This window comes from Lathyrus oleraceus, chromosome 5, assembly GCF_024323335.1.
Source record: "Lathyrus oleraceus cultivar Zhongwan6 chromosome 5, CAAS_Psat_ZW6_1.0, whole genome shotgun sequence".
Classification (NCBI taxonomy): Eukaryota; Viridiplantae; Streptophyta; class Magnoliopsida; order Fabales; family Fabaceae; genus Lathyrus; species Lathyrus oleraceus.
In genome coordinates, this window is record NC_066583.1 from 379,803,579 (window position 1) to 379,821,772 (window position 18,194).

The window sequence follows — 18,194 nt, forward strand, 5'->3', positions numbered from 1 at the left end:
ATATATTGGTTTTCAATTAAAAGAGTTAAAGATGAAAAAAACAAAGCATCAAAATTGACTTGGGTGGACTTGCAAGCATAATTTTGTTTTTTTATGAATCACCATGAATTGGATAGATATTGAACTTATCATTCAAACTAATAGGTCCTATTTGCAAACACAAATCTCACTTTCAATGTTCCTACAATGTCAGTCATTTTCAGAATCCAACCCATTTAACTCCTAGCATTTTGGTGTGGCATAGTCACACAATCAAACTCCAATCTTTTTACATCATACTCTCAATAAACAACAGAAGCTGATGATTTCAAGTGCAAAAACTTGTCTAATCTTATTGAGGTATCAACTTTGCTATATGGGTTTATAATTGATGTCCAAGAGAAATTTGAAGAGGACTCAGAAATATAATATCCATGGAGAAACAAAAATAAAACTAAACAAGAGAGTTAACCACAAAGATTGATGTGGAACACAATAACTCAAAAAAACAATTCCAAAATCAAAAACTTTACATGCCTATCATATTATATGATATTTCAGAAGCACTTCTCAGAAGTATTTTAGAATATCTTAACTTGTTGCTGGTTTCCACTTCTCATCATTGCACAGAATTCTTCATAGTTGATTCTACCATCCTGTGGAACCACAAAACTGAGGATTAAACTATTGAAAGTTGAAGAGAAACATGTAATGACCCAAAAGATAATAGGCTTACATGATCTGTGTCCACTTCAGATATGATTGTATCAACTTCAGATATGATTTCCTTGATTGTGGCATCATCTCCCATTCCATATTCTTTCATGGCTGTTTCAAGTTCATCTCTTGTAATAAACCTACATTGAGATCAATTAGACTCTTCATCAATATGAATGACACTTTGGTGACAGACACATAGACACGACACTGACACGTCGATACCGGTAATAATTTGTAATCACAAGTTTCGGTGTCGGTATCTGACATGGACACTGACACCCCTTTTTACAAAGATGTCGGTGCTACAGAGTATTTGAATCGATCGGGAATTTGGCTAAGGAAAAATGGTACATCGGACTTGAGGTTGGAACATTAACATAGGCCGTGAGTCTAGCACGAGATCTTAGGTAGGATCGATCGGCTTGTGAAAGATCATAAAACTCAGATCGTTAGCACGGCATGTAAGATCCTACCGAAAGGAAAAATGCTAATTTCATATATATTTCAGGCCCAACACGTTTTTTTACAATCTTGCTTCAGAAAGCTCGATCTTGACCACACCACAACGAAAACAATCTTTCTCTGATCATAGCACTCTCCGGCATCCTTGGCACATAAGATCTTACGATCTTACGATTCAACACTCGATCTTGACTACACTGGACATAGGTAAAAAAAAACTAATCGAGGAAGTAATTAGGATGTAGAAGAATGAAAAATGAAGAACTTACCCGCTGCTGTCTTTATCAAAATATTGGAAGGCCTTGTAAAGATGATCATCTCTTTCTAACTTGTGTCTGTGCATTGTAGCAGTGATGAACTCAATGCAATCAATTGTGCCATTTCCATCTACATCAGCCTGCATTTTATGCCACGGAATGTATGTTACGAAAATTTCCGAAAAGAACGGACGAAAATATAGTGGACAAAACTTAAGAATTGCTTACAGCTTCCATAAGTTGCTTAACTTCAGCTTCTGATAGCTTTGAGCCAAGTCTTTGCAAACCTGCTTTAAGTTCTTCATAGGTGATTGTTCCACTGTTGTCTGTGTCCATATTCGTAAACATCGACTTCAAACCTCGGATCTCGTCTTCCGACATATTCTCAGCAATGACCTTAAAGAATATTATAAACTTTATGTTAAAAGTGCTTAATTAGTATGTTTATCGAAACAGTGCCTAAGAAGATTACCTTCAATGCAAGTTTCTTTAGTTTATTCATAGCTCGGAATTGCTTCATCCTAGAAAGAACTGCACTGTCTATTGGCTTATCAGAAGCATTTCCATCTTTAATCCATGGATGCTCTAATCATTCATGCAACATATGAATCAGTTAGCGAAGAAAATAAAATCAACTAACCAAGAAAGTTCATATGAGTATTTACACACCTAGAACCTGCGCGGAAGTGATGCGTTTCTTCGGATCCTGTATAAGCATTTTACGAACAAGATCCTTGGCGCTGTTCGATATTTTAGGCCACGGTTCACTTTCAAAATCGATATGACCTTCTAATATCGCATCGAATATTCCCTTTTCGGTTTCTGCAGAAAAATATGTGATCAAAATATTAGACAAGCCTGAAAAACAAGATTTAAATTTTAAGTTGTTCTATTGTATGAAATTCATAATCATAGTTTACCAGCCCAAAATGGAGGAACACCACTAAGTAAGATATATAGTATTACTCCTGCACTCCATATATCTATTTCCTTTCCGCATCTGCGTCGAAGAACTTCTGGAGCAACGTAATAAGCACTTCCAACTATATCGCGATATACCTTTCCTGTAAAGCATTAATTTCGGGAAATTTAGTCACATGGAGTTGCAAAACTAAGTTGGATTGCCCGCAAATCCTATTTCAACCGAAGAAAACCGATATTGTTAGGTTGGATACAATATCATGTTCGAACCCTGGACCTCACAGTTGTGTGTGTGAATTTCTAGCGGTTATAATCACTTCGTCTACTTATTAACAAAAAAAAAGTCGATTAATCATTCATAAATGCAAGATGGCCCATCACATCAAAGAGAGTAAATTTCCATATCCACACTAGTATTAATATAGTTCGTTGGTGTTCATGGTTGAAATTTGATATAAAAGATGTCATAACTGCATACACATGGAAAGAACAAAAAAATGATACGAAGCTTCTGTTAAATTAACTGGAAGAAGTTAATTCCAACTTAAATCCAAACCAGCTTCTGACAAAACAAAGCTACAAATAACAAATATAGCCAACAAATCTACCAGAACTAAAATATCTCGTGCAACTGCATAGGCTAATCCGTTTTACGTATCGATGAGGGATTCCAAACCAGCTTCATACAAAAACAAAGTTACCAATAACAAATATAGCAAACAAATCTACCGGAACTAAAGTATCTCGTGCAACTGCATAGGCTAATCCCTCTTACGTATCGGTCTGGAATTCCAAGCCAAGCTCATACAAAACAAAGCTACCAATAACAAATATGGCAACAAATCTACCAGAACTAAAATATCCCGTGCAACTGCATAGGCTAATCCGTCATACATATCGATCATGGATTCCAAGCCAGGTTCATACAAAACAAAGCTACCAATAACAAATATGGCCAACAAATCTACCAGAACTAAGGTATCTGTGCAACTGCAAAGACTAATCCATCATACGTATCGGTGAGGGATCGATAGAATCCCTGACCAAATCTTAAGAAACATAAGTAACTGCAAGAGGATAATCCAAAACCCAAAAAGACAAATGAATGGATGGAAAACTTTACCTTCTTCAATAAAAACAGACAAACCAAAATCAGTTGCCTTAAGAAGAGCACCTTCATCTTTACTAGACAACAAGAAATTCTCTGGCTTCAGATCCCTATGCATAACCCCCATAAAATGACAAATATGAACAACATTAACAATCTGTCTACATATAATAGCAGCAGCTTTTTCACTATAATGTCCTTTAGCAATAATCCTATCAAAAAGTTCACCACCAGCACAAAGTTCCATAACAACATGAACTGAATTCTTATCCTCATAAGCTCCTTTAAACTCAACAATATTCGGTTGACCACTCAAATGCTGCATAATCTGAATCTCTCTCTTTATATCTTCTCTATCAGATTTGCTCACAAGTTTTCTCTTCGAAATCGACTTACACGCGTAAAGCAACCTAGTTGAATTCTCGGTACATAGATATGTTACTCCAAATTGCCCTCTACCCAATTCTTTCCCAAGTGTGTAAAACTCTTTCACATCTTCAAAACCTTTTCCTAGAATTGTGTTTGTTTCTTGCTTGATAACAGGTTTTGGACTTGGAGCAGAAACTGATGAAGGCTTCAATGGTATATGAGGAATCATATGAGATGATGCAGATGGTTTTTCAGGTTGATGTGGTGTTCTTGAATGGTTGACTTGTTCATGGTTGTTCCTATGATTGTGTAGACCTGAAGATTCAGCATATCTATAACCATTGTTGTGTTCTGGTTCTTCTGAATCTTTATCTTTACTTAGTAAACAACCCATTTTTTCAGAATCTCAAATTCAACTCTTGTAACTAAGAAACAACAAAAAAAAAGTGATTTTTTTTAATCACTGTTTGAGATTGATTAAGCCAAAAACATAAGCTTTTGATCATAAATCTATGGAAAAGTTGAAAAATGAAATGACCCTGATGAGGATTTTGAAGAAAAATGTGCAGAGAATGTGGAAAATGAAAAGAGAAAAGACAAAGTTTGATAGTTTGATGAAGAAATGTAAAAGCTATTAATATTATTATTATTGCTATTGTAAAGTTAAAGACTTGAATGAAAGAGTGTGAAAGAGTTAAATGATGATTTAGAAAATGGTAAGTGTAGTTGTAAATGAGATAGAATAATAATTCTGATTAACCCAAAAAAAGAATAATAATCATGGAGCATAAATATTAATTCAAATATTAATACAATACTAGAAAAAGATTCAAAAATAAAAAAGAAGGTTTTTGATGGAAGTTTTCTATTTTTTTTAAGAAACTTTGTGATTAAGTAATATATTATTTTTCTAATTCTACCACAAGTTAATATTGTTTGGATCACTTTAAAATTACAAAGATCGCAATAAAAACAAAAATAATTTTATAAACTCAAACACTCTTTTATTAATTGATAGTTTTTTATCTATATAAAGAAAATAAAAAACTATAATTATCTTGAACAAAAGAGAGAAAAAAACAAAAAAGGGGTTAGTAATGAAGAACAAGTCAACAAAATCCGTGTATTTTATTTATGAATTTATTTAAAGTTGAAAGTCATTGGTTTAATGGTTTTCACAAGAAAAGGAACAAGAGGGACAGTGAAGAGAAGCTTCCTTGACAAAGGAAGGGACAACTTACTCATCAAGTTATGACTAAATGGAGTTGAAAATGTCTATCAAATAGAAATTCGACACGTCATTCTTCCTTTTTGACTAATGAAGTTACATCCATAAAAAAAAATACATATAATTTTTTTTTTAAGAAAATGTTGAAAAAAATTAGCTTTTTACCATTTCTTTTAATATTAAAAAAAACTATTTGTCCAAAATTTTGGTGGATCCAATTGACTCAAAAATGTTTGTTTGGAGTTAAAACTTTAAACTTCAGTTATAAAAAAAATATTTGCAAGAGGTTATTCTCAATATAATTTGAGATTTGAAAATTGATATTTGTTGAAGAATTTAATGTCTATTTTATAAATATTTTAATCACAAGTTGTTTCTGAAAGCAAGGTGTCTATTTTGAACTAGATTTTATGAAATATAGTTGATTAGTTAATGAGTTGTTTGTAAAAAGTATTTAACCAATATTAGAAAAAAATATTTTATTTTATTAATTTCTGTTAATTAAGAAAATGTAATTGATTTTAAATATATTTCAATATTGTACTTAATTTACTCATATTACTTTAATAAAAAAGTGTACTAAATAAATCTAAGCAACAATATTTATGAAATATATAGTTAATTCGTTAGTAAGTAGTTAACAGATAATAGAAATGATTTCGAAATTTATTTAGTTAACTTTTATTAGTTAGGAAAATGTAACTAATAAAAGATATACTAGTAAAATTAGTTATATTTAAATATCCTTTTAGTTAATTCGTTAGTAAGTAGTATACTAGTAAAAGATGGTACTTAATTTAGTCATAATATTTTTAGTAAGCAATGTATTTATTTTGGACTATGTTACGAACAATTTTGATGAAATATATTTAATTAATAAATAAGTAGTTTTTAAATAAGTAAATAACAAAAATTAGAAAAAAATTAATAATTAATTTAATTTATATTTATTAGTTAGAAAAATATAACTAATTTTAAATATACTTTAGTAAAAAAAAACTTAACTTTGTTATATGACATTATCCATTGAATCTTTCGGTAGATTCTTTTTTTTTTCGAGATTTTATAATTAGGGATGGCAATTGACAGAATCTGGGTAGGGTACTATAGTATTCGTTCTCATATTTACAGTTGGAAAAAATCTTCGTACTCGAGTCCATATACGCTTGGGTACCAATATTGGTACACGTACCCATACCCTATGATAGGAACAAGTCTTAGGGGTCAAAGGTGGGTTAGTTGACTTTGGTCAACTGGTTAACCAAAAGTCAGCTGTAACAAATTTGGCCAAAATGCAATTTTTTGTATGGATATTGACACTTGTATCGAAATGGACAATTATGAATGAAGATGACATATGTATTAACTTTGAATGAAAATGAAATGAACTGATATAAACTAAAATGATTGTGGACTTGATGGAATGATGACTTGATAGAATGAACTAAACCAGATGAAATATGTCATGCTCCAAGACTTGAAACCCAATCAAGCAAAACCATCCAAATGGAACTTAGTCAAGCAAAAGATGCAACAACTTGAAAGAATGCCCCTTGACCAAGGCATTAGGATCATGAACAAGTAGACCTCTGATGAATTGTTGAACAAACCAGTGAAACCTCCATGAATGATCAGATGAACCAGATGAACCCCAATCTTGAATGCACACAAAAATGAAATGATAGGGCCACAACTGGAAATTAGGGTTTTAGGGATTGAATGACTTTGATGATGCATACAATCCAAAACCAATGAACTAGGGTTTCCCCTATGCTCCATGATGAATACAAACAAGATGAAGGGTTTCAATACAAGCAAGGCCATCAAAATGAATCCATATCTTGGGGATTCAGCCTCTCTTCCATACTTTGTATGATCAAGGCCCTTGAATCTATGATCTTAAGTCTCTCAATGCAAATGGGTGTACTATGATGTCATGGATATGCAGATGGAACCTTAAACCAAAATTTAGGTAGAAATGAAAATGGGAGGGTAAATTTTGGGTATGACAGCAGCCCCTATTTAATATTCTCAGACCTGAATGCATGGATATCAATGGTTTTCAAACATTCGTGGTAGGAGAGGATTAAATATTAGAATAACCAAGAAATTTACCCGCATAGAATGTGAGGTAGGGGTATTAATGGGAAATTATTTAATGGACGGTGTGTAGGCTTCTGTATATGGTCATCTGTTATGGATTAGCTGAGATGTCCGTGGGGAGAATGGGTCAACTGTAAAGAGAGGTTAGACATGCATGACGTATGCAATATGCTATGTATGCAGTGTATGATTGATTTTTTCTGTTTTTGTCTCTACTAACAAATTTTAGCAGATATCGGTAAGAAATGAAAAAGGTTTTTCATTGGGGGATATATCGTGTAAGAGGTTTGAAGATTATTTGTCAGGTAAAACCCGAGCTTTTGAGTGATATATGACTTCGTTGGGGAAGACAATGTGGGAATGAAAACAAAAGTATGACATTAACTCTAAGGTTGGAGATAGAAACATGACCAACTTTGACTGTTGGGGATAGAAATGTATTTTACCTCAATACTGTTACTGGGATAAAATTGGACATTCTCAACTTTGCGGTTGGAATCAAAATATGGTCAACATCAGTACTGGGATCGAAGATGATGATATGATCAAGATCAATTTAGTGACTGAAAGTATGAATGGTAAACATTAGTTTTGTGACTGGAGATACAAATGATCGCCAAAAACCCTAAGATTGGGGTAAGATGATTGACATCAACTCTACGATCGGGAGTAATGGTTTGCAACAACTCTAAGGCTAGGCATAACAGATAGGCAACAACTTTGGGGTTGGAAATAAAATTGATCATCAACAACTCTGAAGTTGGGGATTAAAGAGAGATAGTCACTAACTTTGAGGTCAGGGGATAAAAAAGGTAGACATCAACTCTGAGGTTGAACATAAATGATCTGATTCAACTCTGAGGTCGGGACTACAAATTGATATCAACTCTTAGGTTAGATATAACAAGATAGTCAGGACATCAACTCTGAGGTTGAGGATAAAATAATAGACATCAACTCTGAGGTTGGAGCTAAGAAAGACCGACATCAACTCTGAGGCTGAGATTGACATTGATAGACAACAACTCTGAGGTTGGGGTAAAAAGTAGATATCAACTCTGAGGTTGGGGACACAAAGATGTGTATATCAACTCTGAGGTTGGAGATAGAAAAAGGATAAATGACAACTTTGAGTCTAGAGATAAAAAAAAGGATAAACGACAACTCTGAGGCTGAAGGTATAAAAAAGATATACTACAACTCTAAGGCTGGAGATAGAAAAATGATAGACGAGAACTCTGAGGTTGGAGATAGAAAAAGGATAAACAATAACTTTGAGGCTAGAGATAGAAAAAAGATAGACGACAACTCTGAGGCTGGAGATAGAAAAAAAGATAAACGATAACTCTGAGGCCAGAGATAGAAAAAAAGATAGACTACAACTCTGAGGGTGGAAATAAGAGAGAGACAACAATTCTGAGGCTGGTAATAAGAGAGAGACAACAACTTTGAGGCTAGAAATAAGAAAAGGGGCAACAACTTTGAGGCTGGAAATAAGAAAGGGGCAACAACTTTGAGGATGGAAATAAGAAATGGTCAACAACTTTGAGGTTGGAAATAAGAAAATGGGCGATAACCCTGCGGCTGGAAATAAGAAAAGGGGAGAAAACTCTTAGACTGAAAATAAGAAAAAGGGCGACAACTATGAGGCTGGAAATAAGAAAGAGATAACAACTCTGAGGCTGGGAATAATAAAAGAGACAACAACTCTGAGGCTGAAAATAAGAAGGATTGACGTCAACTCTGAGGTTGGGGTAGAGAAAGCAAACATCAACTATGAGGTTGGTGATCAATACGAACGAGTATCGAAAAAAGATAAACACGAATGAGTTATTAATACAGATGAGTATTGGAAAAAAGGAATGAACACAGACGAGTGTTGGAGAAAAGGGATATCAATATAGTCGAGTATTAAAATAAAGTGATGGACACTGACGAGCAAAGGGATATCAATACAGGCGAGTATTCAAATTAGTGATAGACATTGACGAGCGAAAGGAATATCAATATAGACGAGTATTAAAAAAGGTGATAGACACTGACGAGTGAAGGGATATCAATATATACGAGTATTGAAAAAAAAGTGATAAACAATGACGAGTGCCTAACTTAGGCTTCTTGAATTTGAGGGATGCCAAGCGAGATGAGCTTTAGAAAGGGGCGCCAACTGAATTGGACTTTGGAGAGGTTTTCCATATAGGAACTGGACTTTAAAGGACGTTTTCCAAACGGGGTCTGGGCTTTGGCATGCTATGTCAACTGGGCACTTTGTTGTAGGCACGAAAACCTCATGGTGTCCCACAGGTACAACAACGGGGATGAAGTTTTCGAAACATGGCTACCCTTCCCGGGACTCACCAAACCTACATTGGGTATTTCGAAACAACTCAAAAGGAAAAGTCTTGACAGAGACATCCCTTCTCACACAAAAGGAAACAAGGACTTACGAAAGGTAAGCAAAAAGAAATAACTTGGGAAACCCTGTCGGGGATGCCAACTAGGAGTTTTACAAGGATCCAAACAAATTCGATTTATCTTTATGATGCCAACGGAAATGGGCTCTGAAAGATGCCAGCGAAATTGGGATTGCTTCTTTTTGTTAGATTGTTGTGTTATGATATGCGTGAGTGAAGTGATATGAACAAATGCATGACGGTTTATGCAAATGGTATGAGGTTCTATAGATGCCCCAAGTTTAGGTCTGGTGTGGTGAACACTGAGAGAGATTTGCTTGGTTGCCAAGCCTTCTGTTGAAAGGTTATGGGATGTGTCTAACTTGACTTCCCGACATCCTGGTTCCTTGATACTGCTGAAATGGTGAGCCTGAGCTGGATCTTCTGATGCCTCATGCTTGATATGAGAAGCTTTAAAAGTATGGAGAGGAATTTCCCCTATATGGACATATTTGCCCCAATCTGTTGGGTATCTGCATGGATTACCCCAGTCACAAGCTATGAATTAACTTTGTCATAGAATGATCTCGATCTGACCTACCCTAGTGTTTTGGAACTATTTACCTCTGATTAACCATTTAGGAAAGATTGACCTCTTGTGCTCTTGGGGTGACCTGCCTTAGTACGGGTCTTGAAGTAACTTTTCCCATGGCTAGTTAATATTCGAGGGAATGCCCTTGACTAACTGATCCTTGAAGAGATCAGATATCGATGTGATTACCTCAGATTGACTGAATCTTGTAGAGATTTCTTGACGTGATTTCCCCAGATTGACTGAATCTTGAAGCGGCTTGTCTTTCTACTCAGCGGAGTCTGCAGACGTTCTGCCCCTGGTGGAATCAGTCAAAAGCGACTTTCCTCTGCTCAACGGAGTCCTGAGACGTTCTATCATCAAGCTCCTCAATTCACACTCAGTGCAAAAACTTTCTTGATGTCAAATGCTTACTCATGAGTAAGACAAGTTCATTTTGGAAATGATAATGATAACGCTACGTTTATGCTAGTTTTGAAATCCAAGTCAGTTAAGTGGAATTATGACATATAGTGAATGAATCACTAGCTAGAATTCTATATCGATACCAACACAAATGATAAGAAAATTGTTCAGGAGTTAGTTTTAATATGATCTTATCGCCTATCATATGCTTTTGAAATAAACCATGCTTCAATTAGGTCTTTTAAGGGTTGTATTATGGCCTAGTTCACGGTTTTAGAGAAAAAGGATTTATGGCTCAAGACTTAATTTAACCTGCTCATTCTCCTTGATGTTCTCTAGACCTACATTTATCTAGTTCGACACAAGCTCTCATTGTCCAAAAGGGACTTGAAAGTGATGATTAATGAACCAATGACATTTTCAGAGTGGCAGTCACCCACCTTTGGTTTGGTTTGTGGCCACACGAACTTGTTCTTGCTGAGGATTTTTCTTTTGATTCCTCTTTCACGTTCGTTGTTGTTTTTTTATTTCGATAAGTTTTGCTGGATTGATTTAGACTTGCAATCCACAAGGATTCCCTAATTTTTGCCTAAGTTACTTTTTTTTCGAGTTTTCGACTTAGCGGGATTTCTTTCTCTTTTATTTCGATTTCGAATTTCTCGTTTATTTTTCTTTTGTTGGAATAAATTATGTGACATTCATTCGTTTGATTTGAAGCAGTTGTGACTGCCTCGCTCCCGTTGGTGAGGGACAACTGTTACGGATTTGTGGTTTTCGACCTCTCGTGAGGGATAAGATGTGATTGATCCTCATACATGACACTCTCTTTTTGAAGTTTGAACACATGGTCAAATTAACTGACGACTACCCTGCGCTGGGTTAAGATTGAGGATTTTATGTACAGAAAAAAAACTCCTACTCCTTGGCTCGAAGGGGTTTACTAGGGATTATCTTCCTTATAACTCCGATGTTTGGGGATTTGAAACAATGTCTTACATCATCAACAAGGTTTTATTCAAAAGCATACGTGCAGTGATTTCGTGTATTTCACTTTCATCATTCTCCTTTTGATTTTTCTTAAACAAAAGTTTGATATCAATGAATAAAATATGAGTGGGCATGAATGGATTTATTCAAAACATGCATATGCATTTCATTATTAAAATCAATAAAAAAAACGAGTTTTTACAAATGATAAATAAGAAATCTACATATGAACATGATTTGAACAGACTAACGATTGTTGGCGTGATCGGCCTTATTCCTCTCACAGGTTGGGGTCTTGGTGCTTGTGGAGATGGATGGGACAATCCTATAGATGCAACTTCTTTAGATCTACCACTAATCTCGCTATGGCACTGCAGATGTGCTTGTTTATGAAGGCATAGGATTGTTCCACACGTTCGGGTCGTTCGGTGTGAACGAGATAGCGTTTAAGTCGATCAAGTCTTGTACTTTATGCTTGAAGAGATTACAATTCTCGATCGAGTGTCTTGACGTTCTAGAGTGGTACTCACAACTAACGTGCATAGCATACCCTGAAGGAAGAGGTGTTGGAGGAGCCTTAGTTTCCCTTAACTAAACCAACAAAACCTTGAGCAAGTGAGCAAGAAAATGGCCATACAGCATGAGAACCGGGTCAAACTTTCTTGGAGGCCTTCTTGGTCCCTATCTACTCTGCTGATGGTAATTCTGTTGTTGTGGAGCATATGGTTGTTGAGGAGCGTATGGATGTTGATACTGCATTGGTGGAGGACTGTAGCGGGGTATTCGTTACCTTTGGATTTATTGACTAAATCAAAAGTAAATCATACAATCCGAGTCACCACCACACTTCTATTTATCCAAAGGAAAGGTTAGAAAGCGAACAAAAGCCGAGAAGTTTTATCAAATCAAAAACTAATAAAAATGTCAGAGATCTGGGTAAGGGGGATGGTTAGGCAATGGGAAGGTTTTAAGCACCCAAAACATCCTTAGTACTCTAAGGGAGCCCTTTTTGCAAATGTTGTATTGTAGGTTGGTATTTGTGAAAAAAATATTTGTGCAAACATGATTGGAGAGATGAGAAAAGAGTATACAAATTATTTACAATTTTGTTGTTTGAATGGATAAACCTATTGCCTACGTACCATCACAAAGGTAGGATCAAAACCTCGTAGTTCGGGGTAAACATCTCAAAATAAGTTGGTGAATTGATTTTTCAAAAGCCTTAAGGTCTTTTGTTATCAAAGGGAGAAAACTCAACCTAAACCACAATCCACCTGTGAGGAGAGCTTCAACATACTAGTGAGGGATCCACCCTATAATAAGTATGGAATACTTATAGTCCAATCACTAAGGATAAGGTGGGGTTTACATCAACCACTATGATAACTCAAACCTAATAGCTAATGTTTATGAAAAGTTTGGCAAAGATGGTCATTGGAACCACAAAAACAATTTGAGTGAGTTGTATTTACAAATTAGAAGTATTCACAAAATGAAGTCAAAGTTGACTTAAGGTTCAATTCAAAATAAGTATTATGAAAAGAGTTTGAAAAAATCAAAGGCATAATGCCTAGGTTTCTAATTTTGAAAACAAATGTCAATGTTTGCACAAAATGAATTTGGCTTGGGTTAGAGTGGAGAGAAGAAGAGAAGGGCTAGGTCCTAAACATGCAAAGATGAGGGAAGAGAAATAAAACCCTTGAAGTTCCTTTCTTGAGATCATAAAGATGATCCAAGTTGCTCCTTTCCTTTGGACTTAGCAAGCAATAAGCAATTAACTCAAGCAGTCAAGCAAATATTCAATCAAGCTCCTAGGAATCTTCCAATTGGCTTTGTCTCTCTTATCTTGGATGCTCATGACAATGGTCCTTCTAAATAGCTCAAGTTTAGGATCCCTACCATACAAGAACAAACAAATCAAAAAGTTCCACAATGCAATAAAAGAATGGACAAGAGTGAGTTTAGAATAAGGGTCCTTTTAATTCAACTTCAAGATTAAGCATTCTAAAGGCATGAGGCCTAGTTGCTCTTCAACATATTTAGCATTCTAAAGACATGATGCATAGTTGCTCTTGAAACTCCATTAAGCATAGGTAAGGTCCTAATTCTAAGTCATTTCTCCTTCTTGCATTGGGTTCACACAAACAAAACAAAACAAGCACAAGGCAATAGTATATACACAATAATGTGCTCAAGTGAGCAAAAGGCAAACGACATAAACATAAACATGCGCTCAAATGAGCAAAGGGCAAAGACAATATGAGTAAATGAGCAAGAAATTAAATTGCATTAAAGTATATTGCAAGAATTAAATGCTTGAAGTAAAAGTTAGTAATTAGTAGTTAGTGTTAGTGTGCCATAAGGCAATTTAGCGCTATGTTAAGCAATCGTAAGTGGACTAATGTAGTAGTCACACCTATCTGAGGCCGGTCAATAAAACTATAGGCAAATAAACACAAGTTAGAGACCATGACTAGTAAGCCAAGCTCCTACAACTTGCCATGCCAAAAGAAAAGAAGAATGACCTTGTATGGATTTAGGTTTTTTTCTTGACCAAGAAGCAACCTATCTTGGACACAAAGCAATTCACTTGATCTTTGATCAAGATGAATTTGATTTGGATCAAAGAAGGTTAAGCCTCTCATATGTCAAGGCTAACCAACAATCATTAACTCATTGGTCAAAAGAAAAAGAAGAGGATGAAGATGGAAATGGAATGAACCAAAATGAGAAATCAAAAGACATAACCAAAACACATTGGTCAAACATGAATGAAATCAATCATCAATTAATGGTAAACAGAAGTGAAATAAAGATGAGAAGTCAAGAAAGGTCAAACATATTTTTTGTATTTTTGGAATTAAAATAAAGCATAAAATAAAATGAACAAATAAAGGTCAAACTTCAAATCCAATTCAAATCAACTTGGATAAGTCTAATTGGATCATCATAAGTCTAGCATGGTCAAACAAAGTTTGACAAATTTTCTCAACATTTTTTGAAAACAGAAACTATTTTTAAACAATTAAAAAATGAAGAAAAATAACATAATTGGACTAAAATCTCAAATAAATCTCAAATTAGTTAAGAAATTGATGAGAATATTTTTCATAGATTCATCATCATCCAAAGATGTTAAGAAAATATTTTTGGCATTTTTGAATATCAAAAAGTATTTTAAATGAATTATAAACAATCAGAAATAAAATAATTCACAAAAAATATTAAATGGAATCACAAATATAATTAAAAATCATTTTGATGAAACTAGAATTTAAGAGAAAAAATTTGCAATTGGTCTCATATTTTTGTGATTCCAAATAAAGAAGTTATGAATTTTTAAAATAAAATGGAATAAAAGAAAATAAAATGGAAATTCAGAAAATTAGAAAAATCCACAGCGCTTGGATCAGCGCTCATTAATTGACGTGGCTGATCCAAGGAACAAGAAGTGCGCGCGTATGGTACACCTTGGTCAACAGCGTGGCATTCAGCATTAAAATAAGTCATAACAATCAACAACCAAGATTAGATCTGAGACTCATCATCCAATGGCCAGGGTTTGGACGCGTGGGGACGGTGGTGGAAACCACCGTCTTCTCCGATGAGAATGCCTCTTTCGGCCACCAATTGCAGGTTTTGAAACCTCAACTATAACACGCGATCCATATACCAATCGAAAGTTGGGGTGATGTACATCACCCCTGTGACCTTCGTTTTTGCTCAGGACTCTTATAGAAGAAGAAATCTGAGGTTGAAAAATAAGGTACTCAATCTGAAGTTAACCAAATCACAAAATTAAAACCACCAATCGATTGCCTCTCACACGAGGACTTCAGAAATGCAAACCAACACAAGCAATGTTCAATGATCAATGAGATTCGAAGGAAAAAAGTTGAGGTGTAAACCTTTGTAGAGCAGCTTTTGTGAGCTTGATCCAATCCAACTATTGATTGCAGCTTGATCTTGAGGTCACAATGAAGCAAGGCTAAGGAATTATAAGCTGAAGATCAACCAGGGAAGTTGAAATTCGAGCTTGAAAAGTGAAGTGAAATTTCAAAATTCCTTTGGTGAGATGGGTGGGGAATCAGTTCAGCAGAGTTTCAGGCGCCTTCAAGTTGCCATTTGAAGTGAGCAATGCTTTCTATTTATAGCCACAGCTGATGCAAGATGTGGGAAACTCGTGTGTGCATGAACTTAGGTCCTCCATGCATGGACCTGTACAGGCGCATGTGAGGCCCAAAATCCATTGCAAATGAATGTTGAACACTAATGAATGAAGTTTGGACGTGCAGATGGCAAGGCAATGGAGTGTGCAAGAAGATTTAACATGTTATGCATAATTGGTCACAAAACTTCATCTCTTCGAAAATGCCAATTGGAAAATTGAAACATAAGCATGTGGGTAATGGTTGGAAAGGTCTTGACATAAGGAACAAATTTTATGTTGAACAAAAATCCATTTGGAGTTTGGAAATTATTGAAAACTGGCCATGAAGTTCAAGGTACAAAACATGTATTTGAAATTTTTTGCCAAAATGGACCAACTTCAAGCCCTTCTGTTTCAATGATGCAAGCCTCAAATGACAAAACCTTCAACATCAAAGTTGTCTATATTTTCAAGAAATTCAATTTAGACTCAAATTTTACATCATTTAGATTTTTAATGAGAACTTTATGGGCACTTGAAGTTGGACTTTTTCACATTTCAATGGCTTTGGTCCAAAGTGACCTATAATGTTTTGTATTATCACATTTGTTTCTTTTAGGATTATGAAATTTTGTCCAACATAACAATTGAAGTAGACATCTTAAAATTTACAATTCACTTGGTCTCACCTAAAAATCATAAAAAATTAAGGAGTTAGGTCCTTGGGAAGTTGACCTAAAATTAGGGTTTCAGTCAAAATGACCTATAATGTTTTGAAATGAATGATGACCTTAAAAGTTTCAAATGAATTTTTGATGAACATGAAAGTTGTTCATATGGTTCTTAAGAACATTCTTTATTTTGGAGTCCTCATCATTTGACAAACACATTAAAAGTTAGGTCTCAGTGGATTTCAAAATAGTAAGATGAATTAACTGATCAACTTCTCAAGGCCAAACTTCAAATCTTGATGAACGAATGATTGAGAGGCCTTAAATAGGCTCATATATGCATAAAAGGATGAATTAAAGAACTTCCTTTGGTTGAATTTGATCATAGGTTGAGGTTGCTTCATGAGCAAGGCACAATCAATGCACAGTTGAATTAGGGTTTCCTTGGGAAACAATCCTCAAGCCCTTTGGTTTATCTTGATCAAATTAACAAAATGGGATACTTGGGAGGCATATATGATGATTGAGAGCTTTTTGAACCATTGTCATGCTTGCTTTCATCTTCATCTGGCCACTTCAATGGGCATAGTGTTGGTGTAAGCCCTAGAGGCCAATACTTTTGGTACTTGTATCGAATTATTTAAAGGCATTTTCTTTATTATGGTTGATTAATAAAGTCCCTAGAATAGATAGTCCGTTTAATGTATTAAGTGTGACTTAATCATGAGAACACATTAAACATAAGGGCACTATTCTTAAAGTATCCGTAGTCGAGCTTTAATGTGAAGTGGGATAACATTAAAGCATTAAGACTATCATGTTTGTAGACTGATGATCACATCTCATGGATCATGGATAAAGAGTTATCAAGTCTTAAACATAGGTATGAATATTAGGAGTAATATTTATACCGGATTGACCCGCTATGAGAATACTATATAGAAAGTTATGCAAAGTGTCATAAGTTATTCTCATGGTGATAATAGTGTATACCACTCTTCGACCTGAAACCACTATGGATCCTAGATGTAGAGTTGAGTGCTTTGTTGCTGATCCAACGTTGTCCGTAACTGGATAACCATAAAGACAGTTAATGGGTACTCCACGAAGCATGATGAGGGACATGAGTGTCCTAGATGGAATTTGCCAATCCTGCGTAACAGGATAAATGTCTATGGGTCCAATATTTAACTGGACAAGGGTGACACGGTCTATACCTTGTGTTCAATATAGACATAAGGGCAAAGGGGTAATTATACACATAATTATTATCACAGGAGGTTTTGTCAGATCACATGACATTTTCGTGACTTGGGTAACAGTGATGTGTTGCTAGATACCGCTCACTGTTTATTATGTTAAATACGTGATTTAATATAATTGCCAACGCCGCGAAAACATATAGGGTCACACACAAAGGACGGATTGATGAGAGATAGAGTAACTAAGGAACACTGTAAGGTACGATGCACTTAAGTGGGAGACGAAATATAGTAAGGTACCAAATACTTAAGTGATTTTTGACATATTATAAGATATGGGCCAAAATACACTTAAGTGGGCTTTTTAGCTTGAAGTCCACACAAGTGGTTCTATAAATAGAACCCCTTGGGTAGAAGCATTGTCACTCCAATCCACTCAGACAGAAATTCAAGTAGAGACTTGGAATTTTGTTTCCCTCTTTCTCTCACTCAAAGCCTTCATTCATAACAGCTAGCACTGCGATTGAAGGAATCCGTTCGTGTGGACTGAGTAGAGACGTTGTCATCGTTCAACGTTCGTGATCGCCCCGTGGATCTGTATCAAAGGTTTGATCATTATCAGAGATCTGCACCAAAGGTTTGAATCG

At 35.2% G+C, this 18,194-nt stretch overlaps 1 protein-coding gene across 1 annotated transcript; it reads right to left on the reverse strand.

Moving 5' to 3' along the window:
- Nucleotides 1–302: 302 nt before the first annotated feature.
- On the reverse strand, nucleotides 303–4,510 carry LOC127084922 (calcium-dependent protein kinase 2). The gene is made up of 8 exons (XM_051025447.1): nucleotides 3,463–4,510; nucleotides 2,339–2,482; nucleotides 2,088–2,240; nucleotides 1,891–2,003; nucleotides 1,647–1,814; nucleotides 1,431–1,558; nucleotides 716–836; nucleotides 303–635 (listed from the first exon to the last, which is right to left on the reverse strand). The coding sequence occupies exons 1-8, from the start codon at nucleotides 4,208–4,210 to the stop codon at nucleotides 561–563; spliced, it is 1,650 nt and encodes a 549-aa protein (XP_050881404.1). The 5' UTR covers nucleotides 4,211–4,510; the 3' UTR covers nucleotides 303–560.
- Nucleotides 4,511–18,194: the final 13,684 nt, after the last annotated feature.

Bases quoted from the DNA above. Each gene is read 5' to 3' on its own strand.
- LOC127084922 (XM_051025447.1), bottom strand. From the start codon at position 4,210: ATGGGTTGTTTACTAAGTAAAGATAAAGATTCAGAAGAACCAGAACAC. The intron at 837-1,430 runs GTAAGTTCTTCA...ATCTCAATGTAG, and splicing joins TTTGATAAAGACAGCAGCGG to GTTTATTACAAGAGATGAAC. The intron at 636-715 runs GTAAGCCTATTA...GTGGTTCCACAG, and splicing joins CTGAAGTGGACACAGATCAT to GATGGTAGAATCAACTATGA.